Source organism: Prionailurus viverrinus, chromosome E3 (genome assembly GCF_022837055.1).
Source record: "Prionailurus viverrinus isolate Anna chromosome E3, UM_Priviv_1.0, whole genome shotgun sequence".
Classification (NCBI taxonomy): Eukaryota; Metazoa; Chordata; class Mammalia; order Carnivora; family Felidae; genus Prionailurus; species Prionailurus viverrinus.
In genome coordinates, this window is record NC_062576.1 from 38,085,903 (window position 1) to 38,099,319 (window position 13,417).

Sequence of the window (13,417 nt, forward strand, 5' to 3'; positions counted from 1 at the left end):
CGTCGGGCTCTGTGCTGACTGCTCGGAGCCTGGAGCCTGTTTCGGATTCTGTGTGTCTCCCTCTCTCTCTGACCCTCCCCCGTTCATGCTCTGTCTCTCTCTGTCTCAAAAATAAATAAACGTTAAAAAAAAAAAATTAAAAAAAAAAAAAAAAAGATGGGCACTGTTATGTGTACTTTACCACAATTAGGGAAAAAATGGACCCAAAGAAATCTGATCACAGGCACCAATGCAGCCACAGAAGTGTGCACAGCAGCGCTTTTCATAAGGGCTCAAACTGGAAATTCCCCCAACACCCCTCCCCATGGATGAAGATGTGGTGGCATCCACAGACACTGGACTCTAACACAGCAGAGGCCAAGCTGACTACTGTCCCCATGAACGGAATGAGGGCCTCATCACTGCAGAGGAGCAAAGAGCGACCAGTTCCATCTGTCACACTCAAAACAGGCAAAATCACCTCTGGTGGACTCAGAAGGGAGTTTCCCAGGGAGGAGGGAGGCAAAGATTGGGAGGGGGCACCAAGGGGGTTTGGGGGCTGCTACTGTTCCATTTCTTCAACATGTTCACTTTGTCTTCATTCATCAAACTTACGATCTACACGTTTTCTAAATGCGTGTTACTCTTCACTTTTTTTAAGTTGTTATTTACTTTGATGTTAAACAAACACATGCAGACAGTCCCGCACTTAATGGTTTGTCTTATGAGTTTTAGACTTTACAATGGTGCAAAAGCAATATGTATTCATCAGAACCCACATTTCAAATCGTGAATGTGGATCTTTTCCCCAGATAACGATCTGAGGTAGGACCCTCCCCTGGGGATGCTGGGCAGGGCAGGAGCCCCAGGTCCAGGCAGCCATGCGGTCACAAGGTCAGCACTCATGCTTGCGACCATTCTGAGCCCAGAGAACCATTTTGGTTTTCGCTGTAAGTATGGTATTCAACAAACATGAGATGTCAAACACTATCACCAAACCAGCTTCGTGTTGGTGATTTTGCCCACCCGTAGGCTCACGAAAGTGCTCTGAGCGCATTTAAGGGAGATGAGGCTAGGTTCAGCAGGTTCGATGTATTCAATGCATTTTCGATGGGGACACAACCCCATCATAAGTTGAGGAAGATCTGTGTATTGTGGATATACGCACACATTTTTTAAACAATGCACAACCGAACACAACCCCGAAAGGCCCCCAGGGAGTCTGGTCCCTCAGGGATGTCCTGTGGGTCAGGTGTGGATAACAGAAGGCTGCAGTTATCACAACGGTGGATGCCAGGGCCGCCTGGAGGGAGCCAGCACAGCGGTCTGCCCACTTGCGGGGGTCAGGCACCCAGGACCAAGCGAGAGGGCACGACTCAGGATCAGGCGGGATGAAAGGGCAGGGAAAGTGGCTCCAGGACTTCTTTTAGACACAGAGGTGGGGAGACGTTCCATCAGTCATTCCTCGAGGCTTGCGCCTCCTCACCTGGCTCCGTGACTAAGCAAACCAACTGATCTCGTGTTAGGCAGCGAGGGCCCCTCTCCCACGCGGTTCCATGCCATCAGCTTTTCTGCAAACAGCAGAGGGTGGGGGCCTCACTCTTCCTCCTTCCCACTCCCATCCTGGAGGGGCGGCCACCCCCTAAGGCACAGGCAGGGGCTGAGCCTGCTTCTCCCATCTCTGAGGAGCTGGGCAGACGCAGGGGCAGTGAGCGGAACTGAACAATTCCCCTGTTATTTACTGAGGCCGAATCAGGCGCCGCATGGGTGGTGCGTGTGACACCATCTGCCCTTTTATGGGACACCATTTTATGGAGCGACACAGAATCCTGAGGGTGAGTGACTGTACACAACCACACAGAAACGCACACAGGAAATGCCAAATGGAACACAACCCCATGAGAACGACTGGTCCGGACAGCACTAGGCTTGGGAAGCGAGGCAGGCGGCAGTGGTCACTGTCCACGGGGGCCATCCAGGAAGTGGAGGCCGGCCTCCAGGAAACTTCTGGGCCCGCTGAAAAGCAAAAGTTCAGCAGGGCAGGGTACGGTCCCACCCTGCCAGCTCACGTGGACTCTCAGAGTCAGAACTGGAAGAGGCCTGGGGAACCAGAGGTTAACCCCAGTGAGTCAGGGAAATGGGGCCAGAGAGCAAGCGCCTGGCTCAAGGCCACAGATCGAGGACAGACTCAGGCCTCGGGACTCTGAATCCAGTGCTCCTCCCACCACACAGGCTCGATCTCATGTGCTAAACTGATCTTCCGTGACTTTCCGTGTTTGCGGATGGGTGTGTTACAAACACAATAGAGGCCGCCCCAACTGTGAGGAAGAAAACACACGCATGCGCTCACACACCAGTACAAACCCACACCCCTTTTATCTTGGGCTACCGGGCCCTCAGTGCCACGGCTGACTGGAATGGCAGCAGCCACCTCCCTGGCATAGGATCAAAAGCCCAGTGGCCGAGCGGCCAGACCAGCACAGGCCTGGGTTTTCTTCCCCGAGTGCCAGGCTGCCCAGGCACGTGGAGCCGGCTCACGGACGTGAGAGTCCAACAAAGCCCAGGGCAGCGAGGCTGGCAACGAGGTTAGCAGGAGCTGACGGTCTTGTTATTTTCAAGTCAACAAAAAGTGATGGTGTGTTAACAATTCCCAGAGAAACTATGACAAGTCCCCAGAGTCACTGTGCCCTGACGCATGCCCTAAACTGAATACACGATGCAGGGACCTCAGAAACAAACACAGAGATCCAAGCCTCTCAGAACCCTGAGGGCAGGCGGCACTCCCACCAGGGGACCCACCACACCTCAGCTCCCGGGCCCCAGTGGCCGGCTCCTGAACCCCAGTAACCCAGGGTCGCTGCTGCAGGGAAACGGGTGCTCAGATGCCCACCCACCATGGCCCGTTCAAATTGTTTCCTGTTGCTGTTGGTTTTTTACTGTTTTTACCTAAAGCATAACGGAAACTCAGAAAATACAGCCTGTTTATGCAGCTCTTACAACGATAAAACCCAAACCAAGTTCACATGAGCAGAAACACAGAACTAGTTCTCTTACGAGCACGGCACAGGTGACACGGGGAAGCTGAATCTGAATCCAGCTGAACCACACGACGCTGGTGACGATGGTGCAAGGTCTCTGAGCAAGAAGGTGAACCTGGCCCTGGACAGGTAGAGCCTCCTTCTCCCCATCCACTATCCTACTGTCACGGACACACGGGGCTCAGAGCACAAGCTCACTCCCTTGGGCCATGATGGCCCAGGGACCCAGAATGCCCCTAATGATAGAGAACGTCCGCCTTCATCTCAAACTTCGGCCTCAGTTCGTTTCTTCAGTTGCCAAATAAATCAGTCAGCAAGGCCCCACCCTGGAAATGGGAGACCCTGACACGAGTGTTCGGGATGTTTCTACACTGCCAGCAAGACCTAGGCTCACAGCAAAGGTCTTACACATGCCCTGGGCCCCTCCACCACCTGGCAGCAGACCCAGGAGTCCTCAGACCCCTGCCAGACACCCCAAGGGATATGAGGAAGCCCGCTGTGAGCAGTCCGTACACCGAGGAGGTGAGGTTCGTTTCCTTCAAGGCCTGTTGCACGAGCCATCTGTCAAACGCCTACTGTACACGAGACTCAGATGCTGGGTGACGAAGGCCCGGGCTGATTTCCAGTTCCTCCACTAGAGGACAAAAGTCTAGGGTCACAGGACATGGCAAGGCTCCGGCAAGATAAAGGAGGTGAAAACACTGTGAGAGCACACGCACAAACAAAAGGTTTACATCTCGGGCATATCTCCCCCCCAACACACACCCTCTCCCCTGCCTGGGCTGGCAGGTCACATGTCTGATCGTCCCTCCTTCTGACCCTTCTCATGGGTGACCTGGTCCCAGCACGACCTCCCTCAGACACCAGGGCAGGGCAGCCGGCAGCGCTCTGAGACACACAATTAACAGTAATGAGAACAGCGGGAGGACAGACCGCGGCAGCAGCTGCCCACGGCCACGTCCTCTGTGGCCGCAGCCTGCGCTCGCTTCCGCATGTCCGCACCTTCTCTTTGGGAGCTCGCCGTGGTGGCCTAAGTCCTGCTCTGACCCGCAACTGGAGACCGGCCGGCTGTGTGGTCACGGCAAGGGAGGCCAGACACAAACCCTCACAGTTACGGAGCTGACTTTTTGTAAAAGTGCAAAGGCGGCCTGATGGAAAAAGGACAGTCTTCTCAACAAATGATAATTAAATAACTGAATCCCCACATGCAAAGAAAAGACCTCGTAGTTTTACCTGAGACCATACACACAAGAAAACATTAACTCAAAATGGATCATAGACCTAAATGCATGAGCTGAAACTTTTCTAAAACTTGTATGGAAAAAAAAGAAAATCTTTGTAACCTTGAACAAGGTAAAGATCTCCCAGCTATAACTCCAAAATTATTAACCATTAAAAAAAATCGATAAATTGGGGCACCTGGGTTAAGTTGGTTAAGCATCTGACTTCTTGGTTTCAGCTTGGGTCATGATCCCATGGTTTGTGAGTTCCAACTCTTTGCTGACAGCTCGGAGCCTGCACGGGATTTTCCTTCTCCCTCTCTATCCCTCTCCTACTCGCGCATGTGCTCTCTCTCACTCCTCCCCTCTCAAAATAAATAAATAAACTTTAAATCATAGAGCCGATAAACGAACTGTATTACTGTATCCAGAATAATGGAACTACTACTCAGTAAGATTAACAATCCACTTTTTTAAAAAAATGAACAGGGGCGCCTGGGTGACTCAGTCGGTTGAGTGTTGGGACTCTGGCTCAGGTCATGATCTCATGGTTCGTGGGTTCGTTCCCCGCGTTGGGCTCTGTGCTCACAGCCCAGAGCCTGAAGCCTGCTTCTGATTCTGTGCCTCCTTCTCTCTCTCTCTCTCTCTGCCCCTCCCCCTGCTCACGAACGCTGTATCTCTCTCTCAAAAATAAATAAACATTAAAAATTCTTAAAAATAATAAAATAATAATTTAAAAAATGAACAAAAGACAAAAACAGACTTCTGCCATGTGCGCCTCTCTCTCTCTCCCACACACACACAGAGTATACAAATGGCTAATGAGCACATGAAAAGATGCTCCACGTCTTCAGTCATCGGGGAAATGTAAATCAAAACCACAATGGGATACCACTTCATGCCCACAAGGATGGCTACAATTAAAAAGGTAGGCCAACAGGGTGCCTGGCTGGCTCAGTCTGTAGAGCATGTGACTCTTGATCTCAGGGTCCAGAGTTGAAGCTCAGCTCCAAGATGGGCAGAGAACCTACTTGTTGGGCGAAGAGCCCAGTTTAAAAAAAAAGGTAGATAATAATAAGTGTTAGCAAGGATTGGAGAATTGGAACCTTCACACACCGCTGGCGGGAATATAAAATGAAGCAGCTGCTGTGGAAAACAGTCTGGCGCTTCATCAGAAGGTTAAACACAGAATCACCATATGACCCAGCAATTCCACTCCAACGTGTATACTATAGACAATTAAAAAGGGCCACACAAATGTTCAGTGTTCATAGCAGCGTTATTCATAATAGCCAAAAACCGGAAACAACCCAAACGTTAACTGGTAAATAAACAACATGTACTATATCTGTACACAAAGGTACAGACACCTGTTACCACGTGGTAGAACTCCAAAGACGTTGTTTTAAGTGCAAAAAGCCACACACGAAACTACATGTTGTGGGGCACCTGGGTGGCCCAGTCGGTGAAGGGTCCAACTTCGGCTCAGGTCATGATCTCACAAGCTTGTGAGTTCGAGCCCCGCATCGGCCTCTGTGCTGACAGCTCAGAGTCTAGAGCCTGCTTCCGATTCTGTGTCCCTCTCTCGCTCTGCCCCTCCCCTGCTCATGCTCTGTCTCTCTCTCTCAAGAATAAATAAAATGTTAAAAAAAAAAAAAACTTAAGGGGCACCTGGGTGGCTCAGTCAGTTGGGCATCTGACTTCGGCTCAGGTCATGATCTCACCCTGTGTGGGTTCGAGCTCCGCGTCAGGCTCTGTGCTGACAGCTCGGAGCCTGGAGCCTGCTTTGAATTCTGTGTCTCCCTGTCTCTCTGCCCTTCCCGACTCACACTCTGTCTCTCTCTGTCTCTCAAAAATAAATAAACATTGAAATAAAATTTTTTTAATTGAAAAAAAAAGAAACTACAAGTTGTATGATTCCTTTTCTTTGAAAGAGAGTGCACACATGTGCACATGAGCAGGGAAGGGACAGAGAGAGAGGGGGAGAGAGAGGCAGAGAAAGAATCCCAAGCAGGCATGAGGAGGGGAGGGACAAAGAGAGAGGGAGAGCGAGGGAGAGGGGGGAGAGAGAGAATTCCAAGAATGCTCCGCGCTGTCAGCGCAGAGCCCAACATGGGGCTCGAACTCACAAAGCCATGAGATAGTGACTTGAGCCGAAACCAAGAGTCAGACGTTTAACCAACTGAGCCACCAAGTGCCCCTGTATGATTCCTTTTATATGATGTGTCCAGAGAGGGCATATTTTAAAGACAGAAGCCAGATCAGGTGGAAACAGAGATGGACTGCAAACAGGCACAATGAAACTATGGAAGGTGATGGAAATGTCTCAAAGTGATTTGCACAGTTGTATAAATTCACTGGAAGTCAACAAATCACACATTTACAATGGACGAGTCATATGACATACAACTCGATAAAGTTGCTTAAAAAGTAAAATGAGGGGCGCCTGGGTGGCGCAGTTGGTTAAGCGTCCGACTTCAGCCAGGTCACGATCTTGCGGTCCGTGAGTTCGAGCCCCGCGTCAGGCTCTGGGCTGATGGCTCAGAGCCTGGAGCCTGTTTCCGATTCTGTGTCTCCCTCTCTCTCTGCCCCTCCCCCGTTCATGCTCTGTCTCTCTCTGTCCCAAAAATAAATAAATGTTAAAAAAAAAATTTAAAAAAAAAAAAAAAGTAAAATGAATAAATAAATTCAACGAAAACAAAGCAAATGTAATTAAATTTCAGCTAGGTACTGTTGGAGTACATGCTGAGAGTTCCACAAACAAAAGAAAATTGGACAGATGTTAAAAGTTCTCACCACAAAAAAAAAAAAAAAAAAAGTGATGAGGATGCTAACTCACCTTATTTCCTGACACGTACATGTATGAAATCATTAGACTGCACACCTTACGCTTACACAATGTTATATGTCAATTAAGTCTCAATAAAGCTGGGAGGGATCAGTGCTACAGACATGTTAAAAAATATTAGCATGCAGGGGCGCCTGGGTGGCTCAGTCGGTTAAGCGTCCGACTTCAGCTCAGGTCATGATCTCGTGGACCGTGAGTTCGAGCCCCCGTCGGGCTCTGTGCTGACAGCTCAGAGCCTGGAGCTTGTTTCAGATTCTGTGTCTCCCTCTCTCTCTGACCCTCCCCCGTTCATGCTCTGTCTCTCTGTCTCAAAAATAAATAAACGTTAAAAAAAAAAAAAAAAAATCAGCATCCAATTTTTCTCTCCTCAATATTATCGATGAAATTATCAGAGACCTGAGAAGATAACTTTCTCATAAAGCGATTGAATGGTCCACAGGGCCAACCCCTAAAAATCATCTGAAATACCCCTGGGGACCTTGCCCACCCTTGGAAAAACATACTAAGGTCCTGCTAAGGTAATTTCTGCCTCGGACTGACCCTCCCTGAGCAAGGTGGCCCGAGGGACAAGGAAGCCCAGGGGACAGGTTTTGGACTGGACAGGTCCAGGCAAGCACTGCTATGGTGCTCTAAGGTAGCCCATGACATTCACCTGCGTGCCACCCTAATCGATTAGTTGTGGCCGACTGGCATGTTCATTAATGGCTTCTGAAACCAAGTCCAGGCTTGGTGACAAAGAGTGTCCTGAATGATTAGCCAGGTCTACCACACAGAATCTGAAAGTTGTGTTATAAAGGCCTTGTATTTGTGGTTTCGTCCAAACACCCAAATGAAGGAACATCAAGTATGTGGGCCTCGTCCTGGATTAACATAGGAAATGCCACATTAAACTCTGATATCTCTGCCATGCTACTGCTAACTGCTATTAGGGTCTGAAATGTCCACCTAATTTCCTCTCTAAACCTTTACAGCAATTAACATTTTAGGAGGACTTTCAGTGCCAGTCACTGTTCTAAACACTGTACAGGGCTCAACCCATTTTACAGATGAGGAAACTGTGACCCAGGGGGCTACCCAACTTGCCTCCAATCACTCAGCCAAAGACAGGCTGGAAGAACATCGGAGATGAAAGAGAATGAATTCAAACAACTGCTTCATGAGATATGGGGATGTCAGCCCGCAGGCCTCCAGGGATCCCCACACCAGGCTGGGCTGCCCTGCGCTTATGCCTGGGACACAAGCAGGCAACAGTGGCTTCTGCCCACTTCGGCCTCATCCCCTTCTGACTGCCCCAAAACGCTGTGCTAGTCTCCACCCCTCTATTCTCCCAGACACTCCCCCTTTTGGGGCTTCCAAAATCAGCACAGAGCAGTTCTTAAATCTGAGTGGACATCAGACTCATTTGACAAATGATTTTAAACGCAGGTTGCTAGGCCCCAGCAGGTCTGAGGCAGGGCCTGGGAAATGCATGCTTAACAAGCTTCCCTACCAGTGGGAGTGGGTGGTCCGCGGCTACACTCAAAGGAAACCTGGCCTGGTGGGTGCGTGAAGGCCAACTGTGAGGCCTACAAGAACCCGATAGCAGATCAGATTCTTCAGAAGCCAGGATCAGGTGATCCAACCGAAAGACCCCCTGAGGTCCAAATTCTCTGTTCTTTTCCTTCTTTCCAAGGCAAATGACCCCACGAGGAGATGGAGAGGAAAGAACCGAAGCTAAAGTCCTGGGTCAGTCCACACTCTTCAGAGGCAGCAAAACAGAGTGTAAACAAGTCCACAGGGGTCGGATTTGTGGTCCTGTGCCTAGATGTGCTTCCACCCAAGTCTAAGACCTTGGGAAAGTCACTTCCTTGCTGCAGGCTCAGATCTCCCTGCCACGGAAAAGGAGACCAAAGAACCAGACAGGTCTCCTCCAACCAGTCTCCTGTTCTCCAGCAAGGGCTCCAAGCCTTACCCCATCAAATAATCTCCTTGGGCCCAGCCCCTCTCCTCCCACCCCCCATTCACGTACACACAGGAGAGCTAAGCCTCTGTCCAGATGGCATGGACAGTGTTCAGAACTACTGGCCCAGTCTTCACACCAAGCCACCAAAGAAAGCCCAAACTGACGATGGTGTGATGTCAATCCCTTTGACAATGACCACTTTGTAAGCGCAAGCTAAGCGCCAAGCACCGTGCTAACCCCTCACCAGCATCGCGCCCCAGCCCTAAGGCTTTCCGCTGAATCTCCCCTGTGTGCAGACGAGAAAAGCGAGGCGCCCAGAGGCGAAGTGACTGACCCAAGGTCACCCAGCCGGGACGGGGCAGGCAGCCCGGGGCCCCACCCACGGCCCGAGTGGAGGTCGCGCGGAGCCCCGGGCCGGGAGGCGCAGGGAGGGCAGCGGGCCGGGCAGAGCCCCCACCGCACCCTCTGCGGAGAGCCTCGCGCGGGCGCGCCCTGCCCACCCGGGTTCCGGCCCAGGTCTCGCCCTCCGCTCCCGGAGCCGAGCGGCCGCTCACCGGACTTCGGGGGGTAGCGATAGGCCGAGTTCGCCTGGATGTCGATGTCCTCCACGCCCGCGATGCGGCGGCTCAGGATGGAGCCCATGGTGCACGGCGAGCCGGGCCGGGCCGGCCGGGGCCGGGACGCGGGCGGCGGCGGCGTCCTCAAGCGGACATGGCCCGGACCAGGCCACACGGACACTAGCCCACGGCCGCGGGCGCCTCGGCCTCCGAGCCCCAACCCTCAGCTCCGCTGGGGGCCCGACGCCACGGCGGCCCTCCGCCCCCCGGGCATGAGGCACTTCGGGAAATGGAGTCCCTTCACTTCCCTTCGCCGCCCAGGGTGACGGGCTGCGGCACGGGCACTCTGCCTAAGAACTACATGTCCCAGGATGCCCTTCGCCACGGCGTCGTGAAGTTGTTGACTAGCGTTCAGGAACAAACCAAATGGACCTGAATCCAGAGGGGAGGATTCATCACCGCAAACTGACCTTCCCTCTACATTCCAAGCACGGTACTAGCATCGTAACTCTTTAGCCTCCTAATCACCTGTTCATATACAGATCCTCATAGGAATCCGGCGCCTTCCATTTACCACCTGTCTGAAATATCTCCCTGAGCCACCATGGTTCTCCCCACTTCCCAGGGTTTATCTTCGGCCCCGGCCAGAAGAGGGCATACCTGTACCTGCCGCCCGGCAATAGCTGGGGTGGAACCCAAGGCCGTCAGGAGTGAGGCTCCCTGGCGAAGCCAAGGGCTTCCTTCAGCCCCTTTCCAAAACTCAAAGCTTCTCTTTGGCTCCACGTCGAGAACAATCACTCTGAAGACATAATTTTACAGCCCCACACCGAGGCAGTAGACCTCTTCTCATTTTACATATAGAGAAGAGACGGCTGCATATGAGGTGTGGAAGGCAAGTTTAAAAAACCGGTCAGGATTCAAGGCTTGCCGATTGCAATGTACTTTCCTGGCTTTTGAGTCACATAAAATTCTGTAAGCAGGCCAAGTGGAGGTCTGTTTGGCCTACTTTTCAGTTGAGAAACGAGTTTCAAGAAGAAAGTGACTTTCTAAGTCAAGTCTGCTGTATCAAGAAAGCTGGGAGAGCAGCAGCTGCTGAAGGGTCTCAAATGGTAAATGCACCACATTCCACGTTAAAGTGAGTCCTACACATTTCCGGTGGCTAGAATCCAAAATACAACCTTCTATTGTCAGGGTGTCTGGGAAGCCAAAGTTAATAGCAGAGGTGAAAGACTTACGTGATTATGAGTAGAGTTCCAGATCTTGGAAGAGCCGGATTAAATCTGTGCTTCACAATCAAGATCCCCATGTACTGAGCACCTACTGTGTGCCAGGCATCACGTTGAGGACTTTATACAGAGTCATTGAATTTTCTGATGTAGCTTTTATTTTATTTTTTAAATGTTTATTGTTAAGAGAGAGAGAGAGGGAGAAGATGAGTGGGGGAGGGGCAGAGACAGAGGAAGACACAGAATCCGAAGCAGGCTCCAGGCTCTGAGCTGTCAACACAGAGCCCAACGCTGGGGCTCGAACTCACAAACCGTGAGATCATGACCTGAGCCCAAATTGGACACTTAACCGACTGAGCCGCCCAGGTGCCCCTGTGATGTAGCTTTTAATTCCCAATTCACGGAAGAGGAGAGTGAAGCTGGGAGACGTGAGGTACCCAACTCAGGCTTCGTTGTAGATACATGGTAATAAAGCTGGAACTTGAACAAAGCCACTCCTTGTACCGCCACACTCCCCTACTCCTCCAGAGGCAGGAACATTCGGATGTACGATGTTTCATGGCTCTTGCCACCGGATGGGCCTGAAGACGCCTCCACTCTTTGTGATCCTTCTTCCCCTATCTTTCCTTCTGTTAAATCACATAACGCTTGTGTGTATACACACACACATATACCAAAACTGAATTCAATTTACTGGCCTTCCTGTTTGGGGGACAGCATAGACCCTGACGTTCTCATTGAAAAACAATCCTAGGAGCATGTCCTTCCTATACATCCTGGGCCAGGACAGCCATTTCCACGGGCTGGATGTTTGATTAAACACCCTTCTTAATAGAGCTTTGGACTTGTTCTGTGCTTATCCGCGCCCCGCTGGGAGACAGGCCTTTTTTGATTTGTTATTAGTTCTCCTGTCAACATCTCCGCTGATTCGTTTATTTATTCAACAAATATTTATTACTCAGGTACTATGTGATGGGCAATGAGCCAGACTATGACCCAGGCAACAGGGATCAACTGCGAGAATGCTAGATGTGGACCACACAGGCTAGTGTAGAAACACACTAAAAAGGTCAACAAAATGTGGTGGGTGCTATAGGAGAATAGAGGTGCAAATAAATGATAAGAGAGGGGCGCCTGGGTGGCTCATTTGGTTAAGCATCTGACTTCGGCTCACGTCATGATCTCATGAGTTTGTGAGTTCGAGCCCTGCATCAGGTTCTGCACTGATCATGCGGAGCCTGCCTGGGATTCTCATTCTCTCCCTCCCTCTCTCTCTACCCCTCCCCCACTCGCTCATGTGTGTGCTCTCTCAAAGTCAATAAAGTTAAAAAAATAATAAGAGACACCTACTTATTGATAGGGGTGTCAGGGAAGGCTTCTCTGAAGAGGTGACATTTAAGCCAGGACTTGAAATACAAATAAGAGCAAAGGTGGGGGGGCAATTCTGAGGAAGTAAACCAATCCAGGTTCCAAGCAGAGAAAACACCAGGTGCAAAGGCCCTGAGGCTATAAGGAGCTGAGTAGGGTCCAGGAGCTCAAAGGCCAGCGTAGCTAAAATCAAGGGGGGGGGGGGGTAGAGTATAAGAACAGAGGTCAAGAGTGAGTCAGTGGCCAGATCTCAAGTCCCCTCAGTCAACCAGCATTGGGTCTTTTACACTTCATTTTAGCCAAATGACCTAAAAGCGATAGCATTGGGTCTTTTGAAAGACACTGGGCACCGTTTATGGGCACCTGTGGTGAGTCCCTTGAGTCTAGCTTTCTGAGCCTTCTGAGGGGGCAGGATCCTTGCCTATTCATTCCTGTGCTCCCAGAGTCAGGCACCCAATGATCTATGGAGTGTTTGAAAGAATAGAAGCAGCTGGCTCAGTCAGCAGAGCATATGACTCTTGATTACAGGGTTGTAGGTTCAAACCCCACATTGGGTGTGGAGATTGCTTAAATATTAAATCTTAAAAAAATAAAAAATGGAGGTGGGAAGGAGGAGGCCAGGGCATGCTGGGGAGGCTCTGGCAGAGCCTCCAATTCCCTGAACTTCAGGTAAGATGGTACTGCTAGAAATACCTTTTATTCCCCTGCCCCCATCTACTGGTCCCAGCTGTCAGGCGCCTGCTAAGAAATCCAAAGTCCATTCTTTAGCCAGGCTGATCCTGGCTGAAAACAAGGTTGTTTTTTCCTCCCTGCTGCCCTTGGGAAAACTAGCAAGCTAGTGGGGCCATGGGGACCAAAAGAGTGACCTTTGCTCCTGCTAGCCTCATCTGCCCCACCCCAACCAGAACAGCTCCTTCTGAGCTGGACAAGCCTGGGCAGGTAACTGAGTGTTGCTGGATAAGGGTAGGGGGAAAGGTGAAGGTACTTCCCGTTTCCTTGAACAAGAAAATCCCCTAGCAGGCCCTGCCAGGACACTGCCCGTTCTCACTTGCCAGACATACACCCTTGTGGGCTAATGGGTGCCTATTCTTCTCCACTGGCTCTGAACACAGGCAAGAGTGTAAGGAGGTTTGGATTCCAACCTTAAGTTTCCTCATCTATAAAATGAGGCTTGCGCTCCCTAGAGTGGTCCAGATGGAGGCAAAGAGGTGAGTACCAGAAATAGTGATGAGCACTTCA

The 13,417-nt window shown here is 50.8% G+C and overlaps 1 protein-coding gene across 4 annotated transcripts in view; it reads right to left on the reverse strand.

The window, feature by feature from the left end:
- Window positions 1-9,849, reverse strand: part of MGRN1 (mahogunin ring finger 1) — a 54,759-nt gene extending 44,910 nt beyond the window's left edge. For 2 of the 4 annotated variants that reach the window (XM_047838187.1, XM_047838190.1), the window contains exon 1: window positions 9,582-9,849. In XM_047838187.1, coding sequence (XP_047694143.1) covers window positions 9,582-9,669 — 88 coding nt within the window. In that variant the 5' untranslated portion in view covers window positions 9,670-9,849. The remainder of the gene's footprint in view (window positions 1-9,581) is intronic. The other 2 variants (XM_047838185.1, XM_047838188.1) reach the window with 1 other exon arrangement.
- Between the last annotated feature and the right edge of the window lie 3,568 nt (window positions 9,850-13,417).